The sequence below is a fragment of the Toxorhynchites rutilus genome, chromosome 2 (assembly GCF_029784135.1).
Source record: "Toxorhynchites rutilus septentrionalis strain SRP chromosome 2, ASM2978413v1, whole genome shotgun sequence".
Lineage (NCBI taxonomy): Eukaryota > Metazoa > Arthropoda > Insecta > Diptera > Culicidae > Toxorhynchites > Toxorhynchites rutilus.
Genome location: NC_073745.1, coordinates 190,059,650 through 190,086,251, shown reverse-complemented (window position 1 = coordinate 190,086,251; position 26,602 = coordinate 190,059,650). Strand labels below are relative to the sequence as shown.

General features: G+C 38.0%; 2 protein-coding genes across 5 annotated transcripts in view; one reads left to right on the top strand and one right to left on the bottom strand.

The window, feature by feature from the left end:
• The window catches only part of LOC129767295 (putative uncharacterized protein DDB_G0279653), a 75,143-nt gene extending 64,095 nt beyond the window's left edge, over nucleotides 1-11,048 (top strand). The window contains exons 4-11 of one of the 4 annotated variants that reach the window (XM_055768010.1): nucleotides 3,452-3,560; nucleotides 3,619-3,882; nucleotides 4,106-4,234; nucleotides 4,786-4,884; nucleotides 5,349-5,438; nucleotides 9,161-9,483; nucleotides 9,553-9,646; nucleotides 9,712-11,048. In XM_055768010.1, coding sequence (XP_055623985.1) covers nucleotides 3,452-3,560; nucleotides 3,619-3,882; nucleotides 4,106-4,234; nucleotides 4,786-4,884; nucleotides 5,349-5,438; nucleotides 9,161-9,483; nucleotides 9,553-9,646; nucleotides 9,712-9,822 — 1,219 coding nt within the window. In that variant the 3' untranslated portion in view covers nucleotides 9,823-11,048. The remainder of the gene's footprint in view (nucleotides 1-3,451; nucleotides 3,561-3,618; nucleotides 3,883-4,105; nucleotides 4,235-4,785; nucleotides 4,885-5,348; nucleotides 5,439-9,160; nucleotides 9,484-9,552; nucleotides 9,647-9,711) is intronic. The other 3 variants (XM_055768012.1, XM_055768011.1, XM_055768013.1) reach the window with 3 other exon arrangements.
• A 782-nt stretch (nucleotides 11,049-11,830) lies between these two features.
• Nucleotides 11,831-13,549, bottom strand: LOC129770444 (uncharacterized). The gene is made up of 2 exons (XM_055773285.1): nucleotides 12,535-13,549; nucleotides 11,831-12,473 (listed from the first exon to the last, which is right to left on the bottom strand). The coding sequence occupies exons 1-2, from the start codon at nucleotides 12,815-12,817 to the stop codon at nucleotides 12,388-12,390; spliced, it is 369 nt and encodes a 122-aa protein (XP_055629260.1). The 5' UTR covers nucleotides 12,818-13,549; the 3' UTR covers nucleotides 11,831-12,387.
• Nucleotides 13,550-26,602: the final 13,053 nt, after the last annotated feature.

The window sequence follows — 26,602 nt, the reverse complement described above, 5'->3', positions numbered from 1 at the left end:
GCCCTGCTAGAAAAACTTGCAACGCATTTTCCTGATGTGTTTTTATACGGTCTTCTCGCAAGCTCGTGTCTGCTGTTGAGATGCTCGTGTTGTTAATTAAGAGCGATAAAATTTGTTGGACTGACCCATAGAATTCTTCTAGGGTGCCCGTTTGTTGGAGTTGGAATAGCTCCCTTGTGAGTGTGACAGCATCGCGCTTGTCACTGTAATAGGCAATCAAGTTTGCCTTAATTTCGCTCCATTTAAGCGGAGTGCCATATATTTCTAGAGCTTGGTCTGCGTCTCCTGTGATCTTTGCACGAATAGATTGCAGCCAGATCTCTTCGAAAGGTGTGTCTTTCATAATATTTAAGAAAGGTAGTAGATTTTCTACTGACCTTATAAATGAATGTAATTTGACGGGATTCCCGTCGAAGGATGGCAAATTATTTATGGCTTGAGGCGTTTGCATCGCCTTCAGCACTTTTTCTGCATTGCAGAACATTTCGTTCGTTTGAGCAATGCAGTCACTATCCTGAGTATTTACAGGAATTGTGAAACCTGCCAATTCAGGGTTCATTTTTCACTATTAAATCACTATCTAATCACTATCACCTTTTTTCAGGGTTAGAATTTTAATTGTAATTCGATAATTTAATTTATTTTTGTTTTATGTTAGCTTTGTGTGTTTCTTGTGATATACAGTGGTCCGGTTACCTCGGGTAGGGCCTCGCCACTCTGAATTAGTACTTGCTTTAATTTTTGTTTTCGGGGACGGGCTTTTATTTGTTTCAGTAAAGCGCCGATCCGATTTATGAGTTAGAAAAAAGAAAAATTTTGTTACTTACGATTTTTAGAGCTGGAACTAGTGTTGCGTCCGGTTTCGTCAGATTAATCACCACTACACGATATTCGTTCGCGCAGGCGCAATTGCTGAAATTAAACTAACGTTTCGCGAACACTTAAAACACTATCCTACCGACTGCGCCAGTTAAATAGTGAAAGAATTTCGGATAATGAAAACTAAAACTAGTGAGCTATGTTGCTCCTGTTAAGGTTACGACAAGACTGATCTTTATTTTCTATTTCATGTACAAAGCTAGCTTATAATCTACCCTATCTGCCTATCTCTATGTTTCCCTTCTTCCTTCTTCTCAGAAAGAATGTTTAACCGTTTTATGGTGTCGACTCGAGTCCTTATCTGTGGCTGCATAATTGTTCGTCGGTCGCATTTACCACATGGCGTTATTTATGCTTAAGTGTTTACTTAAGCGCTAGAACATTGATGCGTGATGTTTGCTCTGTCTCCTGCTGATAAGTAATGTTGGCGTTGGTCGATACTGAAGATTGGTTGACTGTGTTGATAACTTATATATATATATATATATATATATATATATATATATATATATATATATATATATATATATATATATATATATATATATATATATATATATATATATACTAGCTGACCAGGCAATAATAATAAATTATTTCTAGTGAATATTTTGGATGTTGAATAAAACACACTAATGTATTGTAAGTGTGTTTGAATATTTTAACGATCTTTAAAATAAATCGAATGTGACATATAAAAATACGAATTAAATGATTTGAACGAAAGGTTATATGATGTTTCTTGGTGTATTTCATTAACGTAACTGACATGTTTGGTCTCTTTAAAGTTATACGTCAACTGAAAAAAGTAATATAAGTTTGTCGTAAAGTAGAAAAAATGAAATATAGAAAATCAATATTTATTGCTGTCTCCTTGTTAGAAAATACGTGCATGTGATTTTCAACATGGCTTAGTTTATAACAGCTTGGTCTCGTTCATACATTAGAAAACAGCGATACGCCAGCTAACTTCAATGAAGCTGATTAATCGGCCTGTTTGGAATCGCGTTATTTTATCGTTGTTATTCAATCGAGGAGTATTCACATCGGTAATCTAAGCTTGAAACACAGCCATATTGCTTCCTTTATTCATGGATGTTTTTATTACTCTGCACCGATTTGCAGAACTCAATATTCATATATGCATATGAGTGATCGGATTTTACAATTCGATCGCTTTGCGCTTTGGCCTGGCTATATCTAAAGCTGTGTCAGCGTTGCTCATGATAGTGTCTCGCAAGTGAATGTATTATTCCTCGCACCACTTTTGTTGATTGTGTAGTAAGAATTGCAGTCGTTCACTCTCTACCTTCGCGTATATGTCGACCATAAATTGTTGGCACAGCTTACGATATCTTGAATTGGCGTTTCTTGACCATGTCAAATCACCATATGATAAACATAAAAATCCTTCGAGCGCGCCCTCTGTTTGTTTCGTCGCATGTTCATAAATATTAAATCAAAATGAGAAATGATGTTCATGATGAATTAAGTATCTGTGACGGGGTCTCGTTGGTCTGATGTTTATGCAAGAGATTTTTCGTTAAAGAAACCCTTCTGACTTGCACTGTAGTCACGCGTATTCTAGAGCTTGCCACTCCAGAATACATTCATGGCGTATTGTTCGTCATAGAAATCTCAACTATTTACTAATAAAAATGACGCAAGTAGTACTACGTTGAGAAGGCTTAACCTTGGGAACGTTAGTGCCATTGAAGAAGAACATAGCGAGGGTCGTATGAACGGTGTGTGTCAACGATGAATTCCAGATTATTGTTTTTTCTTCGCATTAAATTTCTCGTGTCACCGTGCTATCATGATTCCAGCAGCGCTTGTTCTTTGGATCTACACACGTGCTCTCCAGCTGATGTTTTATCAGGGTTGATGGCAATAGCACCGAGCAAATGTGATTTGAAGAATTTCGATAACTCATTGTGCTCATTCAAAAAGGCTTCCAGCTCGTCGGAGATGCTCCCTGCTTTAGATGAATTGATGTTACTTGTGTATTTGTAGATGGATGTTCAATGAAGCGGGCGTTACGCCATCAGTCATTGAACAACTTAAATAAATTCGTTCTGTTGAAAAAACGAACAACGGTTAAATTATTAGACTATTTTTTACACAAAAATAATAAAATCGCAATTAAAAAAAATAGGGAATTGTGGTCAAAATTTAAGGTTATATGTATGGTATGAAGTCAAATTTTTGAAAAAAATATCCAGATCTTTTTTTCTGCATAGAGCCACCCTATTCGGTATTAAATGTATGGTTATCGGTAGCCTACCGGTATCATATAAAGTTTACAACCTATTCTCATACCTACCAAGTATTTTGAGTATAATTTCATCAAAATCGGTCGAGCCGTTTCGGAGGAGTTCGGTAACAAACACCGTGACACGAGATTTATATATATATATATATATATATATATATATATATATATATATATATATATATATATATATATATATATATATATATATATAGATATAGATATAGATATATATATATAGTTAATCCGTATTATGCAATGTGTGTCTAATTCATGATTACGCTATGCTTATACTTTCAGTGTAAATCGTATAAGCACATTGGGGGACTTTGAAAACTGTTTAAACCTCCAGGAGTTGTACCTCAGGAAGAATAACATAACGGACATCGATGAATTGATATATTTACAGGTGAGAAAGTTTAATTTTTTCTGCAAATTTAATTAATCATATTATAATTTGTTTGTAGAATCTACCCAAGCTCAAATATCTGTGGCTGGAAGAAAATCCACTTGTTGATAATGCTGGACCAAGTTATCGTCAAATCGTACTCAGAGCGTTGCCAAATCTTAAGAAATTAGATAACGTAGATGTGACCCCAGAGGAAGTATCTGAAGCTATGCGTTCGCCAGTGGTTTCACATCAGCCGAGGCACGAAGCCTATGAGGATCCTCCTCATCCAGCCGTCACACAGCAGCAGCAACAGTGCCGTAATCAAAGCCCGGTCATTGAGGTGAGTATTTGAATACATGATGAATGTTGAGAAAATTGCCTTTCGGAAAGGCTTATTTGTATTGTAGAGCTAATCTCAATTATGCACGTAAATTCATTTGTATCTTGTCTCCTTATTTCCATGCTACTAATTGAATGTCAATACTAAAAACAACAACTTTTACCCCCTCTGGACTAACACAATGCACACCCACACACATTGGTATCTCTGTGGCCGTGTCTAGCAAACACAAACTATCACTCCATCGTCTGCGCCCATGCTGCCACCGCAGCATATGAGCCCTGAAAATACGGAATCGGAGTGCATCAGTGACCCAGCTGATCGTGGCTCTTTACCATCGTCTCCACTCCAGGTAAAGTTGATTTTCTGTGTCGCGAAAGTCACGTTTCCTCTTTATTTGCTCTTCTACATACTGTGTCTTGATATTAGGATAGATTCAAGTGAGCTAACAGCATGCATGGGATGTAGCACAAGTACACTAACTTATGCAATTTTATGAGCATCAGTGAGTTGAATTGTACATGCATTTTCTGTTCTCTGTGTCCGATGCCTGAAATTAATGAACAGGAATAGAATTTTATTTTCATTGAATTATGTATGTTGTTTTACTAAAAATCAATCATCCTTGCACACGAGAAACTCATACATTTGTTTATAGCTCAAATCAATTAAAATAGTGATACTTTTTTTAAAGCCATATACCTATATGTATCTAGCACATCCCGTAGAGAATGTTTAATTTTCTGACATTTATCTGTAGCAGACATGTATCGAATTATTTGGAAGAAAAAACAATGTCTTATGTTCCAAACGTAGCCGTTTGACGATCTGATTTTGAGGACACACACTACTGCACTATTAATTTTGTGTTTTTTTTGTTTTTCTTAATTTGTTTCTCAATAGCGAAGCCCCATGACCCGGGAAAGTTACTCACCTCCTCCGCAAACTCCGCATGCATCACACTATTCCAGCAAATACCGTGGTTCATATCACCAATACGATGTAAGATCACATGCTTCTATTTTGTTTTTAATCTCTTTTTCGTATTTTTGTCACAATTTTCTAGAATTTTCTTATTTGGATTTCCTATATTACTTTTACTCTGCTGAATTAAACTATTGAAGTTTTTAAATTTACTACCTCGATTGAAATAAAGTCTTTCTTGTGCGAAGACAGATTTGTGTGTCTTTTAAACTTTAGAATTAGGTTGCGGAAAAAGAAACGCATTATTTTTGCGTTAAATTCAAAACTGTATTTAAGATGAACTGCAAAGTTTAAAGCCTCTCTAATAGAAACAAGGAAAGAAGGAAAGTATTTCGGGTTGTTCGATTTGGGTCAAACTTTGTATCATTTTGTTGTTTGATTTCTTTTTCCTCAACCTAATATAAATGGAACATCTTGAGCTGATTCACATGTTGTAAGGTGTGACTGTTTTAGTCTAAAGAAAATATTTTTCATCTATTTAGAGATCACCGGGATCCGATCAAGACAGTCCCGTATCTGGATATAGGGAGCGTGTACCAATAGCCCCCAGCATCTCTACACACTCAATGAAGGTACGTTGTTGAAAATAATATGAATATACAGCCGACAAAAAGTAAGAGAAACAAAGTACGAAGTCGAATTTTTAGGTGATTTTTTAAATGCTGCCCTGCACAATACTTTGTTTCCTAACTGCATTAAGCGGGTCACAGATGCAGTTGAGCTTTCTAAATAATCCCAACAATCAAAACGTGGTTCCGGCAGCCCGGAATCACTAAACTCCAAATACCTTGGAAATCTGAGATCTTCTGGTCCTCAGGGATTCTGAAGAGAAGATTCTATGCGTTGAACCGTCGAAATCCACGAAGCTCGGCAATCTGGTAGTTCCTGGGCCAAGCGGTATCAACTCAGCGGCTACCGCAAGTAGTTCACGAATTTCGATCAAGCGTTGTTAAAAATATGGGATTTCGACTTTCCCAAACGAAGCGAACAAGAGGTCAAATTCTTCTTGAATGGCTCTAACATTCCAGTGGAACTTTTGCCTTCTCAACGTAGCTTTACTTGCCTCATTTTTATTAGTAATACTTGTATGAAATTTCTATGCCGAATAACACGCCTTAAATGTACTCTGGAGTGGCAAGCTCTAGAATACGCGTGACCACAGTGCAAGCCGGAAACATTTTCTTTGACGAAAAATCCCCCGGCCAGAACGGGAATCGAACCCGAACCCCCGGCATGATAGTGTGGGACGCTAACCACTCGGCCACGGGAGCACCTAAGACGCTGTCTTAGTAATTGCAAATATTAAATGTTCTCCTATAACAAAGTTCATTAAACGGGACATTACAGCTGGCAACGATCGAGCAAAAATACCTAATACAAAAATAAGGTCGATTCAACAGCTTGAACCAACTTCAAAAGAATTAAACGATACGATTGTCTCTGTCTATGACAGTAATTGCCTACTAAGGAGAGTTTCTTCGACTAGAAAAGTTCCTTGGTGGAACGAAAGGCTCGAGCGGTTTCGCAAAACAGCGCGGGAACTGTTCAACCGAGCGGAAATTACTTCGGACTGGTCTCATTACAAGAAATCCCTTATCGAATATAGCAGCAAACTAAGATGATCTAAGCGAAAATCATAACTAACGGCGAAAGCATTGAAAGTACCCCAATCGTTGCAAAACTCAATAAGACTCTTGCAAAAGACCACTCGAACGGGCTAGGTTCTCTTAAAAAGGACGATTGTTCATTCATAAAATATCCCTCAGAAGTATTAGACTTATTGATAAAGACTCACTCCCCTGGATCTACATCTGTTCATTCTGATACTAGTCCTAGCTATAATAGTGACATAAGATGCCCTCGAAGCTGTCTCACAGGAACTGAAAGTGCAAAAGAGGGTCGCAAACATATTTGCTGGATTGGTTTTATCGAGGGTCAGAGTAGAAAACACGATGAGATCTTATCAACCATACAAATCCGCAGGTGCAGATAGAATTTTTACAACCCTGATTTAGAAAGGAGAGTCAAAGCTAATTCCATCATAATCGAGATTATGATGGCAAGTCTGATACTAGAGCACATTTGTTTATTTATTTAAATTAAAGTTCATCTGACAGCATCGTCTTAATGAAGTAAGATAATTATAAATAGTCAAAAAAAAAAACACACAAATTAAAACATAACATTAAGCACATCTGAATTCTCTATCCTGTTTCTGGAGCATAGTGACGTCTCTTCAAAATCGAAAAATTCCTCTACTAACGAAAATGTCCTTATCATTCCCGTAATCGGCTCATGATGACCAAACGATGAACGATGCGGGAGCGGTTGCAGCAAATACGAAGATCGTAGGATGCGACTGGGAGCGCGAAAGTTCACCATCTGGAGCAAGTTAGGTGCATCAATTTTACCACAAATTAGTTTTGCAACGAAAGAGGCTTGTTGTATACGTCTACGTCGCTCAAGTGTATCCAGATTCAGCAATCGACATCTAGTTGTATATGGCGGTAGGTTCCGCGGATCACGCCAAGGCAGATGCCTGAGCGCTCTACGGATGAAGCATTTCTGAATTCGTTCAATCCTATTGCTTCACATGTGCTGGTAAGGGTTCCATACTACAGATGCAGTTTCAAGAATTGGCCGAACAAGAAAGCAGTAAAGTGACTTCAGGCAGTAGGGATCAGTGAAGTCCCTCGAATTTTTTGAAGCTGACGATTGGTTTTAGTTATCAGCACAGAACGGTGTGCGTCGAAAGTGAGTTTAGGGTCGAGCGCTACGCCCAAGTCGTTGACCTGGCTGACTCTCTCCAAGAAGTAATCATCGATTGTGTAGTCCAATATGATTGGCTGTCTTTTTCGAAGCTCATAATCACACATTTAGTGATGCTGCTGGTAAGTTTATTCAGGCGGCACCAACACACAAACTGATCAAGCAAGCTCTGCAACCGATGGCAATCCTCAAGAGTTTTGATGGTTAGATATAGTTTTAAGTCGTCTGCGTAGATCGATACACAGCCGGATGCTAGAATAAGCGATACATCGTTATAAAAGATCGCGAACAGCAGCGGTCCTAGATGCCTTGCGGAACTCCAGAAGAAACAGCAAACGGAGATGAGGTGTTAGATTGAAGTTTGACTCGGAGCGTTCTTCCAGAAAGGTATGACCTCAACCAGTTGATGAATCCTTCTGAGGCACCAAGACACGAAAGTTTTCTCAGTAGAATCCGGGGTTCAATTCGATCGGAAGCGGCTTTTATGTCGGTGTAGATAGCATCAACCTGAGCACGTTCCTCTAGACGGTTGACACAAAACGATGAAAACTTGAGAAGATTGGTGCTAACCGAGCGTCCTGGCATAAAACCATGTTGTACTGGTGAGACTTCGAAGAAGACAACTTCGTTTACGATCAGCTCAAATAGCTTAGATGCAGCAGATAAGCTGGTTATGCCACGATAGTTAGTCACGATACACTTGTCTCCCTTTTTGAAGACTGGAAACATAAAGGAGTGCTTCCACACGTCGGGAAAAATCCCTTGATCCAGCGAAGCTGTGTAGATACGGGAGAGTGGTAAAGCCAAAGCTGTAGCACAGCGACAAAAAACTTGCTGGAATGCCATCTGGGCTAAGAACTGTTGAACGTTTCAACTTTTTTACACCCTTCTCAACCATCTGTGGAGTAACAGCGAATGCGGGATATTTGCAGTTTTCCGCTTGGAATTGATAAAATTCCAGAAACTTCTAGGGTTCCTACGCAAGTTCATCTGGACACGGAGCACGTACGATTTGTAGAGAGTAGCGTTAAGACTGCGGTATGCATTGCTAGCTAATTGAAAGTGGTTTCAACATTTCCTCGACGTCGTATAACCGATTTTGCTTTAGCACTACGAAGGGATTTCTCTAGAGATAGGCAACAGGCAAACATCGAAGATGAACCAAAACACGTATAAGAAAAGCAATTGTCAAAAATTAACTGAACATTCAAAATAGCCGTACTTGTCAGCGTAAGTGAGAGACATTAGTACCAACTTAATGCCACAAAAACAAAATCTAGAATCGAATATACGTAACCCGCGTAAATTCGAATGTCATGATACTTTTTCAACAGACCTCTTATATCCGTTGATTTTTTCCAGCATTTCAAAAAATCTTCAAAAAATTTCACCTTCATAATTTGTTCCTTCAATTTTTTGTCGAGTATAGATGGTTGAGAGGTAAAATTGTTAAACAATATAAAAACCTTTCCTTTATATTTGCTCATCCATTGTTCTTTACCACTGTTTTGTTATTCTTAACTAGGAATATTATCAGTCTGACTATCAACGACAGAATCCGCCCGCACACTATCGGCATAGCCAGCTTGATTTAACAGAATGGGATGACAGCAATCAGAATCCCCAACATTTGAACAACAACAACAATGGCCACTCATCCAATCATATCAACAATTATCAACCACACCAAAATCCACCACAACACAACCAAGCAAGCTATCAGCAAAATCGACGAAGTATCGGAGGAAATAGCGAGAGGGACTTGTACCAATATCGCAATAGTAACGGCAAAGGACACGATTCGCGAGATGAGTGGGAAGATGTTGACCGCCGGAGAAATGAAAACAGGTGAGATGTCAGGTGTACACATTTGACATAAAAAAGTATGTTACATAACTGTTCTTGACTTCTCGTCAGGAGATCGGATTCGAGATTCAATGATAGTGCAAGTGTGATATCGAATGCAGTTCTCAACCACTTCGCAGGGGTTCACCGAAGGCCTGTCAACAGAGTGAGTCTCCATTGCCTGAAAACATAAATCGACACATGATCATTTCTTATTCAAATCATTTTCAGAACTCAAATCTGCTCTCTGCTACCCTGTGTTTGGTGAAGGAATTAGACTACCCAAGTTTAGAAGTAGTTGAACATGCGGTTCGATGTCGCATTGATGAACTGGCAGAGTAACTTGTTGAAAATACTGTTTTCGTTACTGTGATGTTCATCTACACCCTCGGTAATAACTCAACCTGGTTTTTGTATGAACTAAGCAAACTGCTGTTAATAATATTTCGGTTAACTTTCTTTATTGTAATTGATTTTGTTGAAAACTGATCCATCCGTTAGTTATCTTTGTATACTCAAAACTTTTCGATACCTTTCTTGTGAGCAAAAAAAAATAGAAATGGCCTTGATATGTATTGTGTAACAGTTTCCAGGTAGTAGAAACTGATAACTTAATTAATTTGTGATTTACAGGATTAAAAAAGACTTAACCATATGTCAGCATGAATGTGAATGTGAACGAGCGGAACATATGAGAGAAGAAAGAGTTACAACCAATGTATGGCATAAAACTACAATGAACAAAACAAAATAATCTGCCAACTTTAAAATAGTGGATAGAGCTAGAAATAACTCAGTATGAAATGAAATCATTAATTTGATACCCAATCATCAATTCTTTGCCATCGAATATTTTCAAATGGGTCATTGCGTGAAATAAACTGCCAATGAACACCTTAAGTTAAATTTGAAGTTAGATTGCGAGTAACATGGGGTATAATGAGAAAAAATGACTCTTGTAAGGAATTACTTTGTCTTAATGTTGTTCATTTCACGCAATGATACCATGAAAGATTAATACTGGATGCAAAGTTCTTGTTCTACATTGCGACAAACCTCAGAGTAACAAAGCCTCGTTGTGGTTTTCACCACTTTCTATTTTTTTCCGCAGCTTTAAAATTAGCGGTTTGTTTAGAATATTTTGCAGAGAACAGTCCAATATCAGTACAAATAATAGGTGGAATCGAGGAATGTTAGTTACGTGAAAACGGCTCCAATTTTTCTTAGAGACGCAAAAAAATGTGGCAGCAAATGAAGCAAATATCCATTAAGACTGGCTGAGAGAGGTTCAGTGCGAGAAAGTAAATGCACGTTTGTGTTCAAAGTAATTTGTGTTTCTTTCAAGTGCTTTTAGAGTAATCTGTTCCTGACTTTGTGCAATCAATACCAGTCGGATGCGATTTGGTCCTCAACGGAATTTTTGGTTTTAATGTTTGAAAAATGATTGGGAAGGTTCAATTTTCGTGAATCGAGATTGTTGAATTAGAACGTTTTAAACGTTAGTTAAATGGTACGTAGAAAAAAGCGATCAGCATAATACAATAATTTAATAAATAACTAACTAACAACTAGCAAGCATTATTTTTTGAATTTATTATCACATTTCCAACGAATACAAAAAAAATCAGAAAATGTGCAAGATTTCGTAGATAATATTTCGATGCTTTGGTACGAAGCTTTCCGATAGGGCACATTAAATTTGTTTTTCTAGGTTTCGGTAACCGTATATACGTCCTTGGACACGCTGAAGCGCACCAAGCCATGTAGAAGGTAAGTATGAAATTATTACGAAACTATTTAATACATATAAAATATGATGTATTGCTTGGAATAAAACTAAATTAGCAGATATATTTGAGTGGAATCGTGGGAATGCGTATTTCTATCACAATATATACAATGATGAGGCAAGATTAAAGACTAGATGTTTTGAGTAATCGAATGACATGAAGTAAAATATTTCATTCAAATTCTTGACAATTCAAAACTGATACTTTTGCTCCAGCCAGCGAGTGGTTGACAAAATTTTTTCTTCTTTTTTGGCTTTGAGAGACTTTAAACTTTTCAGTTCATTCGCCTTTAATTGACAAAATTTCCTCAAACTGATAGAATAGAATTCATTTCGAAAACCGTTGCGCATCGTTCGTTCGAGGACCCTCCTTTGACAGTATATTAAATGGCATTTCTCTAATACTTGTTCGATCGGCTGTCAAATATGATATCGCGATTATTGAATAGTTCGAATTTTTGAAAACAGGAAGTATCCATATTTTTCAATACATTTGTCTACATTACACATTATACATTATACATTAGTTCTAACATAATGAAGTATTACATTTGTTATCAATTCTTACAGTTAAAATTTCAAATGTGTGCTGGAGCACAACACTAACGTTTGACCACGTTCAAATAATTAAGGTTTTTCTTCAGACGTATTACCATAGGTTGACCGAGTCGCCTTGCTAGTGGGTTTGGATGATTCTTCACTTTTTCCGCATATTTCCTTCTCGTTTTATGAAGTTCTTCTTTAACCGTCGCCATTCCTAAGTCTCGATGTATGACACTATTGCGGATGTACCAAGGGGCGCCAGTAATTTGTCTTAGCAGTTTATTTTGTACTCTTTCGATGATTTCGATATTACTTGCTGAAGCTGTTCGCCAAAGTTGACAGCCATAATGCCTAATAGGCTTCAGCATGGATTTGTATAGAAGTAGTTTGAACTCTAGTAACTTCCTCCCGATTAGCCAATGTATTTGATTTGCTCGCAATTTCAATTGCGTTTTCTTTGCTTCTATGTGTTTCTTCCATTCGATTGAGGCACTGCAGATCCATTGAACTTGATTTGTGGGCATGTGTTCTGATTAAGCGTGAACGTAACATGGACACATTTTGTTTCATTTACTTTAATTCTCCATCCACTTTTCCACGACCGTTATTGTTAGCGCATAAACCGGGCTAACTGCGGTTGGAATGGTTCTGGCTAAGCACACTGTGGAAGTTAAAAACACAAGAGGTTATAGTCCAAATTTTCTCTTCATTTCACTAATTACGCATCACTTGGTAAGTCACTTCCACGTTGATGGTAAGGAAAAAACTGGCAAAGATGGATGATCTGTTCTGCGTTCCCTTTGCATTTGTCAGAAAGTTGGAGGGGTTTTTGTCCTGTCGGCTCGATCGGGTGCTGTTCGTTGTTATGTTGCTGCTACATTCATCTCGCTCTCGTGCGTGACTAGGTGATGCGATGGAATGGAATAGACAATAATTGCTTCGGGTGATGATCGGAAAATGTGTATTGTAGACAAATGGAGGTTTCAATTTATATCGTCCTGACATGTCAGAACACGTTTTGCGCTCGCTGCGCGTGGCGCGAACATTCTCCCGGGGCGAAATTTGACTAGTCCTTCTCTTTATTTATTTGTAATTACTCGTTGTCCAGAATAGAAAGATGAAATAATTTGCTTGTTACACGGCGAGACACTCCGGATGCAGTTTTTACATCTGCTACTTCAACTACTGTTTCATTATCTGGGTATACAGCTATGATTTTTCCCAACATCTATGTTTGGACACGTGTGTTGTCTTCAGCTATGATGACAATCATGCTCGGCTGTATGTGTGGACGTTTCTTCAAGCATTTTACACGAGTTTGTAGTTTGGAGGAATATTCCGTGGACCAGTTATTAGGCTTATCAAGGCTGTCAAAAAAGTCCTGCGGTATTTTTTTTTTAAATTTCATTTGTTCATAAAATTAGTTACAATCATCTGTTTTAAGTCAAATATGCGCCGTTTTGTTCGATGACTTGTTCCCAACGAGATGCCAACTTCATAATACCCCTGTTGTAGAAGCTCGCTTCCTTATTGGCAAAAAACTCGGATAGCCAATTTTCACAGGCCTCTTTTGTGATTATTCCTTGATAATCCCACAGCAGAACCTTCCTGGCCGTTAATGAGGGCTTGGCCACCGTCTGAGTCGCTTCAGCGGGCTTCGACCACGACCGTTTGCGCTTCACGTTGTCGTAAGTGACCCACTTTTCATCGCCAGTCACCATCCGCTTCAGAAACGGGTCGATTTTGTTGCGATTCAGCAGCGATTCACATGTGTCGATACGGTCAAAGATGTTTTTTTGCGTCAACGTGTGTGGCACCCATACATCGAGCTTCTTTGTGAATCCAAGCTTCTTCAAATGGTTAATAACGGTTTGATGACTTATCCTCAGCTCTTAGCCGATGCTACGGCTGCTACTATGCCGGTCTTTCTCGGCTAATTCAGCGATTTTGTCGCAATTTTCGACGACAGGCCTTCCGGAGCGTGGCGCATCTTCGACGACCTCTACACCAGAACGAAAACGTTGAAACCATCGTTGTGCGGTGGAAATAGAAACTCTATCGGGTCCATAAACTGCACTAATTTTATTGGCAGCTTGAGATGCATTTTTGCCTTTGTCATAGTAGTACTGTAAAATATGTTTTCTCTTTATTTTGCTCCATATTTGCGACACTATAACTCACGAACAACTTAATCAAACAAAAGACTGTTAAGGACTATATTATAGCGCGCAAAAATACTTTTCCAACAAGCTATAGTATGACTCGATACAATGAATACAACTAGAACTACGCCTTTACAACGACACCTCGCGGAAATACCGCAGGACTTTTTTGAAAGCCTAATATGTTCCTGGAGATCCCGTGACGCAATCGTTCTGTTTTTGTGACTGTTGAGAATAGCAGTGTCATCTGCGAATGTTGTAGTCATTAAGTTCCGCGCGGTCGGGAGATCAGCTGTGTAGATGAGATAGTGAATTGGTCCAAGAACACTGCCCTGAGGAACGCCAGCATAAATTTCTCGCTCTGGCGATAGTGTTTGGTTATACCGAACATGAAACTTTCTTCCCGTAGGTAAGAACGCATAATTTCATATACTTGTGGTAGCATATTTTTAATTTTATAGAGCAGTCCTTCGTGCCAGACTTTATCGAATGCTTGAGCTACATCAAGAAAAAGCGCTGAGCAATATCCGCGGCCTTCATATACTTTATGAATTTCTTCTATCAATCGGTGCACTTGTTCAATAGTGCCATGTTTTGCTCGGAATCCGAATTGATGATTCAGGATTAATCTTTCGGGCGCTGATTTTATTAGGATAATTTTTTCGAACATTTGTTTTGTATTCATAACCTTCGCCCTTGCACCGCGCGAAAATTCCATTTACAATTTTTGTTTCCAGTGTTACTTAATTCTAAATTGTTAGAATTCAACGAAAAATATTCTTTGATTTAATTTTAATACATGCAGTTTTACTAAGCTACACATTTCCTAGAATTTAAGCTAGAATTTCACCATTATAATATAAAACAATTATCAGACACCTTTTTTTATCGCATGTACAAAATGTATTTTTCAAACAATGAGTTGAACTATAATATTCTAAGAAAAACGGGAATTGTAGCGGTGTAGCGTGGACGCCGGAAATGGGCATTTCCTATAGGGTGACCCCCAATCTTCAGAAAACAAACGCAGCGATGCGCTTGAGTTTAAATTTCATCATCGCGCGCTCAAAGAAAACATGTATTCTCTCTTGGTGCGAAGAGTACAAAACTCACAAGCACGACAGCACAAACTGTACCCGGCGCAGAAATCAGATACTTAACATTTCTTCTCACTTGTGTGATGCGCGTCTCATTCTATACACACACACACACACACCCACACACATACACATTAAATTCTAGCGCCCTCTTTGTCTTCGTTCGTTCTAAGCATAAAAGCAACAGCGCGCCCCCATTTGAACCGTATACGCTTGTCTCAACAGAGAGAGCAATCCAGCTTGCAGCTTGCAGTATATCAATACGGCGCAAATTTCAGCGTAAAACTCAGCTTAACACTGGGTGCAAATCTCTGCGTAAGAACGGCGCTGACAACCAAACATTTCATCTGTGTTCCGGAGCGTGCTCATTCGCCAGAGCGCATGTGTGCGCAAGGAGAGGGAACTCAACTGGGTACAAAAATCTTGTTACACATCAGCATCGGGTTGCATTCTGAAGAGTGGTGACCACTATGCCCCCACTTCCCCTACATCCGACGTCGAAATCGTAAATCGTAGCGTCTGGAAATATGTTTGTTAATTTAGATGTTATAATTTAAAGATAAGTATTCCTCATGGTTACTCACTAACATGTTGATCGATTCATTTTCTACTTCAATTTGTTGCTGCTTGCTAACGCTCCGCTGTCTTGAATCGAACTGTGTGCTGTCTATTTAAAGCACAAACTATCCATCTCATTCGCTGTTGGAGCATGTTCGATCCTGTTTGCATGAGAGCGATGAATTGCACTTAGTGATGTCTAAATTTTTCATTTATTCGATTATCGATTAATCGTTCGGACATTTTTCAATATTCGATTCATTCGAATAATTGTTTTTCAATATTCGATTAATCGAGCGAATATTTATTTCTTGTAATAATCACGTATCACGTTGTCATTCTGGTCGCGTGGTCTATCGGGTTGTCGATGATAGATGGTTGGATGAAAAAATGTTGGATAAAAAAACTATATAGCCTAATTCTTATCCTAAAAATGCATTAGCCTTGAGAAAAATTCTTTCATTCATTAATCGTGATTACAGTGGCAATTATTCGATGTATTCATATTTTGATTTTAAATTATTCGATACCAAATTACTCGATTATAATTTCAGATATTCGATTATTTGAATTAATCGAACGATTAACCGACGTCTCTAATTGCACTTTAGGGTGTGGCGTCGGGGGATCGCATCGCATGCATTGGCTCTCTCTTCAGTGCGCTTGCGATTGAACACCATATTTTAATACAAAAAACCGTACGGGGCAAAACTGCGCACTTATTGATATGAACTTCTGAGATACTTCATGCCAAAAATAAATTCTTTATCATCAGAAGCGGGAGAAGCATCATTACTAGAGAGGTTAGCGTCTCACATTATCATGCCGGGTGTTCGGGTTCGATTCCCATTCTTCTCGGGGGATTTTTGGTCGAAGAAATTTCCTTCGACTTACACTGTGGTCACGCGTATTCTAGAGCTTGCCCCTCGAAATACATTCAAGGCGTGTTATTTGGCTTAAGAAATCTCAACTAAGTATTAATAAATGACGCTAGTTAATGCATACGTTGAGATGGCAAAAGTTCCACAGGGAACGTTAACGCCATTCAAGAAGGCACCGTCCAGTAGGTAGGAGGGGGGTGTTCTATGGTTTTTATGGGTGGTGAAGAGTAGGTGTTATGGTTGAACATACTACGTTGAAATTTTTGGGAGGGAGGAGACTGACAATGACAACATTTGAAACAGAATTTATTTTTATGAACAAACTAGCTGATCCGGCGAACTTCGTCCCACCCACTATTGATATATTGATATAAATCATTTCGGAAAATTCAATTTCCCACAGAAATTATTTTTATGTGCGTAATCTATACTCGCGAATGCATGGTGAAAATAAAAACCTTTTTCATTTAAAATTAATTTTGAATTATTTCTAAGTAATTGTTTATTTTTATTCCTCATTTTAGATTTCGGTTCTGAGGATACCGACTGAACCGCCCTAGGTGCTCTCTGACACATCCCAGCAGAAGTAGAAATGTCAATAGAAGAAGATTCAAATCATAAATCACCTTCTGATATGAGCCTCTTCCTCAGAGCTGATTCAAAAATACCAAGGTCTGCCGCAATCCGACGCTTCGAGACTCCCTCCCGAAGCCTCTGTCGGGCCATTTGAGCATTCCTGAAGTACATTTCTTCAAATCAGTTTTCTTCTTGTGAGTCCCGTTAAAAATTTTGTTGGAAACATTTTATTTTTTTTTTGACGTAGGACTACGTCTAACCGGAAGATATAGGGGGTGAAATGGAAATCTAGGCACTGAACAAGTAGGAAAAAATGCAAGATTTGGAACGCTTATAACTCGAGCATTTCTCAATAGATCGCAAAGGTTTTTGCATCAATTGATAGGAAATATATCTACGCATCTATCATAAAGAATAACATTTCATTTTTCTTCAGATAAATAATTGAATAATTGTGAAATATCAAGCATTGTCAAAATGCACTATGTGCCCATTTTTGATTGGTCCATTTTGTGCTCCTCAAATCGTACCGACCAAAACAGGCAACCAGAGCAGCAGCGAAATAGAATGAAGCACGATTGAAAAGGAAAAAGAAAAAAATGAATGAAACATTGGTCGCAGTCTCACACATGCGTAATTCTCGGCTGGCTCGTCAGCTTAAAAATCCCCGCTCCGCTGCCGTAACGATCATTCTCATTCAAACCGTACACCACATCGGTTCGCATCACAACACATCAACAAACCAACCCAAGCAGCCATGTCTGGACATGGTAAAGGAGGAAAAGTGAAGGGAAAGGCAAAATCCCGCTCGTGTTGATCTGGAGTTCCCCGCAAGGGTTGCTAGGCCGAGCGCGTTAGTACCAGTGCACCAGTCCACCTAGACGGCGTTATATAGTTTCGGCCGCCGAAGTGATCGAGTTAGCTGGCAAAGCTGCTCGCGACGATAAGAAAACCCGCATTCGGAACAGAACACATTCGGTTCGGTGGACATCAAGACAACAGGCAGTTGCAGCGAGTGGCGAGTGGCAAACGCAATCGCAAAACGGCATCAGGTAGCAGAAGAAAAAAGTTTGTTCTTTATACAAACTGCTTTGGTGGCAAATCCAGAACAAGGCGGCATCGAGGGCGTTCGAAATTGTTTTTTTCAAAACCACGAGTACTGAGTTTTCTAAATTGGAACCATTCCATAAAACAAGGCGCTTTTCAGGGCCATTAAACCTTCCAAAAAAGAGTTTAGGAAATACAGTTCAATGCTTTCTAAAACATTATTCAAAAAATAATAAAACACAAATTGATTTTTTCATCATTTGTTTGCCAGGATCTGATGAGTATGTGAATTTTGCAGTTGTTCTGAGCTTATTGATTTTCACCAATTCTTAAATTGCTTCTAGATTGAAAGTACAGTAATTTACACTTATCTCGACATTTAGCTAATTGGTCGGACCAGTAATGCGACATATTTAGTTGGACATTTTTGTAAACATAGAGTTCGGGGTCCAAATTATGACCCCACATTGAAAGTCGACACTGTACCACTGTCATCGCAAATGTTCAATTACAGGTTAAAATTACCTCCAATCCGATACTGAGTGGTGGTAATGCGACGTGCCATTGAATGTAATTTACTGTAAAATATGTCACAAGCTGGATGGGAAGAAATTTTCCAACTGTGAAAGCTGTGGCGAGTGGCAAATACAATCGCTAAACAGAAAGGTTTAGCCGAACAAGATGAGGATATCGAGTGATAACAAAACAATAAACTCTTTAGATTGAAGATAATTTTGTGATCCTGAAAAGGACCCTTTCTAGCCTGCATGTGAATCCAACGAGCGAACAAATCATAATGAATGTATTTTTCTTCTTCTTCTTTCTTTGTTTTTAAGAGGCTTTAAACTTTGCAGTTCATTCGCCTCTAGCCCAGTGAAGAGCCACAATAAAACCAGCCCAGAGGGGACTGGCGAAAGGGAAACCAAAAAAAATCACTCATCAGATCTGTCCGCTCGACTCTCGGTTAAAGAAGAAGGTAGGAAGGGATCCTATGCTTCATAAGATATTTAATATATGCTGTAAAGAAAAGTAAAAATTTACTGATCCGAGGACCAAAGCAGTAACGAAGCACAAGTGACCCAGCGAAAGGCGTGTTCCAAAGCCAAAAAACAAAACGGCCCTTCTCAGGAGGATAGGAAGGAAAGGAGTGGAAAGGATTTGGGTGGGATTAGTGGAGTGGGAGGGGGTGGGAGTGGTATGGGAAGGAAAGAGGGGAGGAGTGGGCGTGGGGTGGTGTGAAATGAAATGAAATACAGTTTGAATAGATAATAAAATATAGTGGTTTTGAATTTAATGGTATATAGTAGAGCTGAAAAATGGAGAGGTTTATTTAATGAATTTATCCTCCTTGGTGAGTGTGGCTGTAGGAATAGGAAGTTGATTAAAGTATAATGTAATGGATAGAAGATAGATGTGGGTATGAAAGTATATATTATATTATTTGTTATTTATTATTATTGAATGCGCGTATATACATGTATGAATACCTTCCTTCCGACCCGTACATACATGTGTATACTCACATAAACACGCATACATGACTGTGAAGTGGCGAACCTTAATAAGCAATTTCCAAGGTATTTAGTATTTCGGTTTAGATTTTACCAAAGAAGTCGGTTTCTTTCAGAAACGCAATTAAATTGGTTTCTTGGGTCTCGTCTCTACTGAGGATATCTCGGAGACTCTGACCTATGTTGTGTCGGACTCGAGCATCTTTGGTATGTTGACATTCAAGTAAAAGATGGCTAACGGAAACCGGAGCTTCGTTGCAAGCACATTGGGGTTTTTCGGCTCTGCAGAACAAGTGTGAGTGGGTGAAGTTAGTGTGCCCAATTCGAAGACGGGTAAGGACTTGCCTTTCCCTACTATTGAGGCGGTCATCCCAAGGGAGAGTGGAATTTTTAATTTTATGAAGATGAGTGGGACGGCTGTTTATCCAGCCTATGTCCCAGCTTTCACGGACTTGCTGTTTTACCCAGCGGACAATGTCAGATGGAGGACAGGGCATGTCTGGGGGTTCTATTTTGCTGCCCTTGCCGGCCAGTATGTCGGCGGCTGTGTTTCCGCGGATCCTGAGTGACCAGGAACCCAGCAGAAGGAGATGTTTTTATTTGAGGCAGCCTCTTCTGTTTGCTTAATCCATGGGTGTTTGCTGTTTCCACTTAGAAGATCGTGGTGACAGCTAGCTGAGTCTGAGAATATTGTGGTAGGAAGAAACTCATGGGTGCATTCTTGGGTAGCTATTAAAAGGGCGAAAGCTTCCGCACTGAAGATGGAGCATTGCGGTGGAAGAGAAAAGCTACCAGTGTATCTACTCTCAAAGATTCCACATCCAACTCCATCGGCACTGACTGAACCATCTGTGTATACCTGGTGGTTGATTTGAAAATTGGATGCAACGAGGTTATTGAAGCAGGCTTTGACTTTTGGAGAAGGGTCTCCCGCTCGAACTGCCTTGAGAAGTTCAAGGTTAATGTTCGGCGGTTTGACGTTCCAATTTCTTCCCGTCGCAGATGAACGTTCACATATATCGGGAAGATCTTTGTTCGTGAGATTTTTGAACCATGTTTTAGCTCTATGAATTAATGGGACATTGTGGTCGCTTTCGGGGAGTGACAAGTGACGGATGGCTTTATTAGTGATGGCTTTTGTTACCAGGTGGGTGAAGGGAAGTTGCCCACTTTCTGCCATTACAGCAAGAGTAGGACTGGTGGGAAAAGCGCCAATTGCGAGCCGAATTGCTTTATTGTAAATTGGTTGAATGGTGTTTAACACCCTAGTTAAGTCACCAACCATCTGGCCAGTAACGGACCACCCGCGAAGCGATAATTCATTATCAACAAACTCCAGACATCGGACCACTCAGCCACATCACATCATAAACAATCTCACGACCCAAGATCCAAATAAACAAACATTTCCATTATTTGCCATAATGCAGTATTTAGCGATAGGACTAGAATCAGGGCACAGCTAGATTATATATAGCAGTATCCTAAAATTCTATGTTCAGTTATTTAGCAAGAGTGAATAAAGACACGTTGGTGTCAAAAAAATATTTTTTTTAAATAAACCTTCTGTAAAAGTATTAACTGGCGCCCGAATAGGGACCCAGAGTGATTAGTGTTATCAGTGGAAAATTAGTGAAGTGAACGGAAGTAAGACTCGGTGCGTGAAAGCAATCGACAGCCCGTTTAATTTTCCACCGCGTTTCGAACAACGACTTGGTGCGATAAAGCAACCATCGGTTCGAATTGATAACTCGCGCAACACCAACCTCGTTTAAAGCGGACGTGCGGATAGGTGCCCCAGTAGGACGAAAACACAGAGAAATACTAGTGCTTCATCTAAAAAGGAAAACACCACCGCACCGGGAAGTGTGTGCTTCACCTGGGTTCCACGGATCCTCATCACTTCGAGCTCACCCGACGCTTGGATCCGGAGATAATAGGACTCGGTAACAACCAAACACGCGCTCGAAAGGCTTCCAGATTTCCACTGCAAGAGGATTGGGAACGGAGCCACGTGTCCCGCAGTTCTGTGGCATACCCACAGAATGTTTGGAATTATTGTGTAAGTAAATTTTTTATTTCAATTAAGTGAATTAATCAAAATCAAAGTGAAATTTTTTTACTAAAATTATTAATAAAAAGTGAAGAAAAGCGAAACAATATTCAAATCAAAATATAAGAAATATAATTATAATAAAAAAAGTGAATTAACTAAACTAGTTGTGTTTTAATATAATTTTTGAAAAAAATACATACTTAATCAGATTCAATAAAATGGCAGAACAAATGCAAGATATTTTAAACAGGTTAAGCATTTTAGAAAGTTTAAATGGTTCATTACCAGACTTGGATTATAAAGATCCAGTTCTTTTTTATTCAAACCCAGATGGATCACCTGCAGATCCATCCTCTATTGAAAAATTACCAGATTTAATTAAGGAAATACCTGTTTTTGATGGTAAATCCGATGAATTAAGCAGCTGGATACGTGATGTTGATGTTCTCGTAAGAGCATACACACCCAATATTAATAGCGCAACCGATCAACGGAATAAATTTTATGCCATCTGCACAGCAATAAGAAGGAAAATAAAAGGAGAAGCCAACAGTGCATTAGTAAATTCCGATGTAAATATAAACTGGAATTTAATAAAGAAAACTCTTTTGACATATTATGGTGAAAAGAGAGATCTGACAACTCTCGATTATCAATTGATGAACACAACACAATCTGGTAAAAGTTTGGAATGTTTCTACGATGAAATTAATAAACTCCTTTCTCTTATTGCTGGACAAATTAAAACTAACCCAGCCTATAGACACCCAGAAGCATCAAAGGCCATGATTGACATATACAATAGAAAAGCAATAGATGCTTTCACTCGCGGATTAAATGGAGATGTCGGCAAATTTTTGAAAAATCACGAACCGGAATCATTAGCAAATGCATACGCATATTGTATTACTTACCAAAACATTGAATACAGGAAAACAATGACAAAAACAAGACACGGAATTGAAGATTATCCTAGAATACCACCTAGAATTCCTCCCAAAATTCAACAACAACCTTTCATTTCAAGACCGATGTATATTCAGCATACTGCTCGTCAACAGCCAATGTTTAATCCTGTTCACAATTTTAATCGACAACATCAACAACAAAATATGTTTAGACCAATGATTTCAAACCAATTTCAACCACAAAAATTTCAACCTCAAAATCCTCAACCTCAACCAAGATTTCAAGCTCAGCAAAACAACCCATTTGTTCCAAAACCCAATAATAAAGTCGAACCAATGGAAGTAGACCCTTCGATTCGATCTCGACAAGTGAATTATGCAAACCGGCCACAAATTCCGAATAAACGACCCAGATATTTTAATATAGAAACTAATGAATATACAGAAAATGATCCTGATGTATCCCAATATTTTGAACAAGTCCCATACCTCGCAGAAGAAAGTTGCCCACAATGAACATCTTTTGAACGATACAGTGACAACATTGAAATAGAAGAACAAGACGAATCAAATAATAATGATGAACCTACCGAACTTAATTTTTAAGAATAAAATCCACGTTACCATATTTCCTTTTCTATGGTAAAACAGATACTCCTTTGAAATTTTTAGTCGACACTGGATCAAACAAAAACTACATACATCCAAAACATGCAAAAATCTCTCACGATGTTGAAAAACCCTTTCCTGTATCTTCTGTAGCCGGTGACATTGAAATTACCAAATTTTCTCAAACACGATTATTTAGACCATATTCCAACATCAATGTTAAACTTTATCACATGAAAAATCTAAAAACATTCGATGCCATCATTGGACATGATACCCTAAAAGAATTAGGTGCCATAATAAATACATCAAATGAACAACTTATTATTAATCAAAATATTATTCCTTTACTACAGCATCAGTTTCAAGCAGTGAATAAAATCCAGGTACGAGACGATCACCTGTCATCAACGCAAAAGGAAAAATTATCAAATTTACTAACAAATTTTAAAGATCTCTTCCAGCCTCCAGACAGTAAACTATCATTTATCACAGAGGTAAAAGCCGAAATTCGAACAATCAATGAAAATCCAGTTTACAGCAAATCCTATCCTTATCCGCAAGCCCTTAAAACAGAAATTACTAAACAGTTAGATCAACTTTTACGAGATGGTATAATTCAACCATCCCGATCACCATATAATTCACCAGTTTGGATAGTACCCAAAAAAATTGATGCATCAGGCGAAAAAAAATATCGCATGGTCATTGATTACAGAAAAATTAATACCAAAACTATCAGTGATAAATATCCAATTCCAGACACATCGACTGTTCTAGCAAACTTAGGAAATAACAAATATTTCACAACATTAGACTTAGCATCTGGCTTTCATCAAATTCCAATGGCACATAAAGACATAGAAAAGACTGCATTCTCTGTTAATAATGGTAAATACGAATTTCTCCGTATGCCATTTGATCTCAAAAACGCTCCAAGTATTTTCCAACGAGTAATGGATGACATACTACGCGAACACATTGGAAAAATTTGTCATGTATATATAGATGATATCATTGTTTTTGGAAAAACTATTGATGAACATTTGGAAAATTTAAAAACTATTCTAGAAACGCTCAGGAAAACCAATTTCAAAATTCAATCAGACAAATGTGAATTTCTAAAATCCGAAGTTGAGTTTCTTGGATTTATTGTTTCTGCGGACGGATTAAAACCAAACATGAAAAAAGTTGATTGCATCCGAAAATACCCCGAACCTACTAATTTAAAAGAATTACGTGCCTTCCTTGGACTTTCTGGATATTACAGACGTTTTATTAAAGATTATGCAAAACTTGCAAAACCTTTAACAAAACTTTTAAGAGGGGAGGATGGCCATCGCCAAATATCAAAATCACAATCAAAAAATTTTCCTATCAAGTTCAACGAAGAGGCCAAGCAAGCTTTTATACTTTTGAAGGAAGTCTTATCATCTGAAGACGTCCTAGTATTCCCTGATTTTGGAAAACCTTTTATTCTAACAACCGACGCTTCTGATAAAGCAATCGGTGCAGTTCACAACAATTTTCAAACGGTGAACGACCAATTACATTCATATCACGTACACTTTCACAAACAGAGGAAAACTATGCCACAAATGAAAAAGAAATGTTAGCCGTCGTATGGGCATTAAATGCATTACGAAATTTCATTTATGGTACCAAAATAAAAATTTACACTGATCATATGCCATTAACCTTCACCTTATCACCAAAAAATAATAACGCAAAGCTAAAACGTTGGAAAGCATATTTAGAAGAACATGATTATGAGATACAATATAAACCAGGCAAATACAATGTTGTAGCTGACGCTCTTTCTAGAATTCAAATTAACTCTCTTACACCAACTCAACATTCTTATGACAACGACGATTCATCTTACATTCCATCCACTGAAGCCCCTATTAATGTTTTCCGTAATCAAATAATATTTCAAATCGGTCAAAACTCTGCCTACGAACAAAACATTCCATTCGAAGGATACAAAAGACACATTTTTACTGAACCACAATTCACTATTGACTTTCTAAAAGACAACATGAAAAGATATCTCATTCCAGGACTTTTAAATGGAATAATGACCGACGAACCTATCATGGCTACTATTCAAGAAATCTACAAAGAAAACTATAATCCAAAATTAGTGCGTGCACGATTCTCACAATCGAAAGTTGAAGACATTAATGATCAAGAACAACAATTAGAAGAAATTAAAACGATACATAATTTTGCACATAGAAATGCTAAGGAAAATTTACTTTAACTTTTGAGAAAATGCTACTTTCCGAAAATGACAAAAATAACACAGGAATACGTTAAGACTTGTGAAATTTGTAAAACAGAGAAATATGAACGCAACCCCCAGAAATTCATCCCCGTCAAAACACCTGTCCCATGTTATCCTGCTGATATCATCCACATAGACATCTTTGTCTATAATCAAAATAATCTTTTTCTAACATCCCTTGATAAATTCTCCAAATTCCTTAAAATCCGACCTATCAAATCGAAATCAATCCTACATATCAAAGATGCCTTGATACAACTATTATATGATTGGGATGTGCCTGCGCAAATAGTAATAGACAACGAAAGCAGTTTTATATCAAATGTCATAGAACAGGAAATCAAGAGTATCGGTATTAAAATTTTCAAAACACCTGTACACCGATCAGAAACAAATGGCCAAGTAGAACGTTGTCATTCTACTATTAGAGAAATCTCAAGATGCTTGAAATTCTTAAACCCAGACTGGTCAATAATAGATTTGATTCAACAATCAGTTCATAGGTACAATAATACTTTCCATTCCTTTATCAAAGACACACCTCGCAATGTATATATTGGAACAAATTATAATAACTTACCATTTGAAGATTTTGCCAAACAAAGAGAAAAAACTTTTGAAAAAATATATAATTTACATCAGGCCAAAAACGAAAATATTATTGAAAAAACATACCCAATCTTTCAACCAGGCTCATATGCTCTCGAAAAAACCAATGATATATCAAAAAGAAAAAGCAGGTACAAACACATTAAAATCAAAGAAGATCATAACACTTTTATAATAGACACTACAGGCAGGAAAATACATAAGGTCAATCTACGGAAATCTAATTAATTCTTCAATCCTTTCATTCCAGACTCGCCTTCTGCGTGTCGGCCATACACTCCAGTATTCACGTACATGACCTCACAAATAATCCACTAGCTATCATACCATTAGGGAAAGCTAGGATAAAAACAGGCTACGTAAGGATAGTACATCCCATAGATTTGATTCAAATAGGAAACACCATATCCAACGTGAATGATGAAATACAATCAAACCCTTCAGTTAATCCTTTATACGAATTGATGCAAATTGAGAATTATAAAT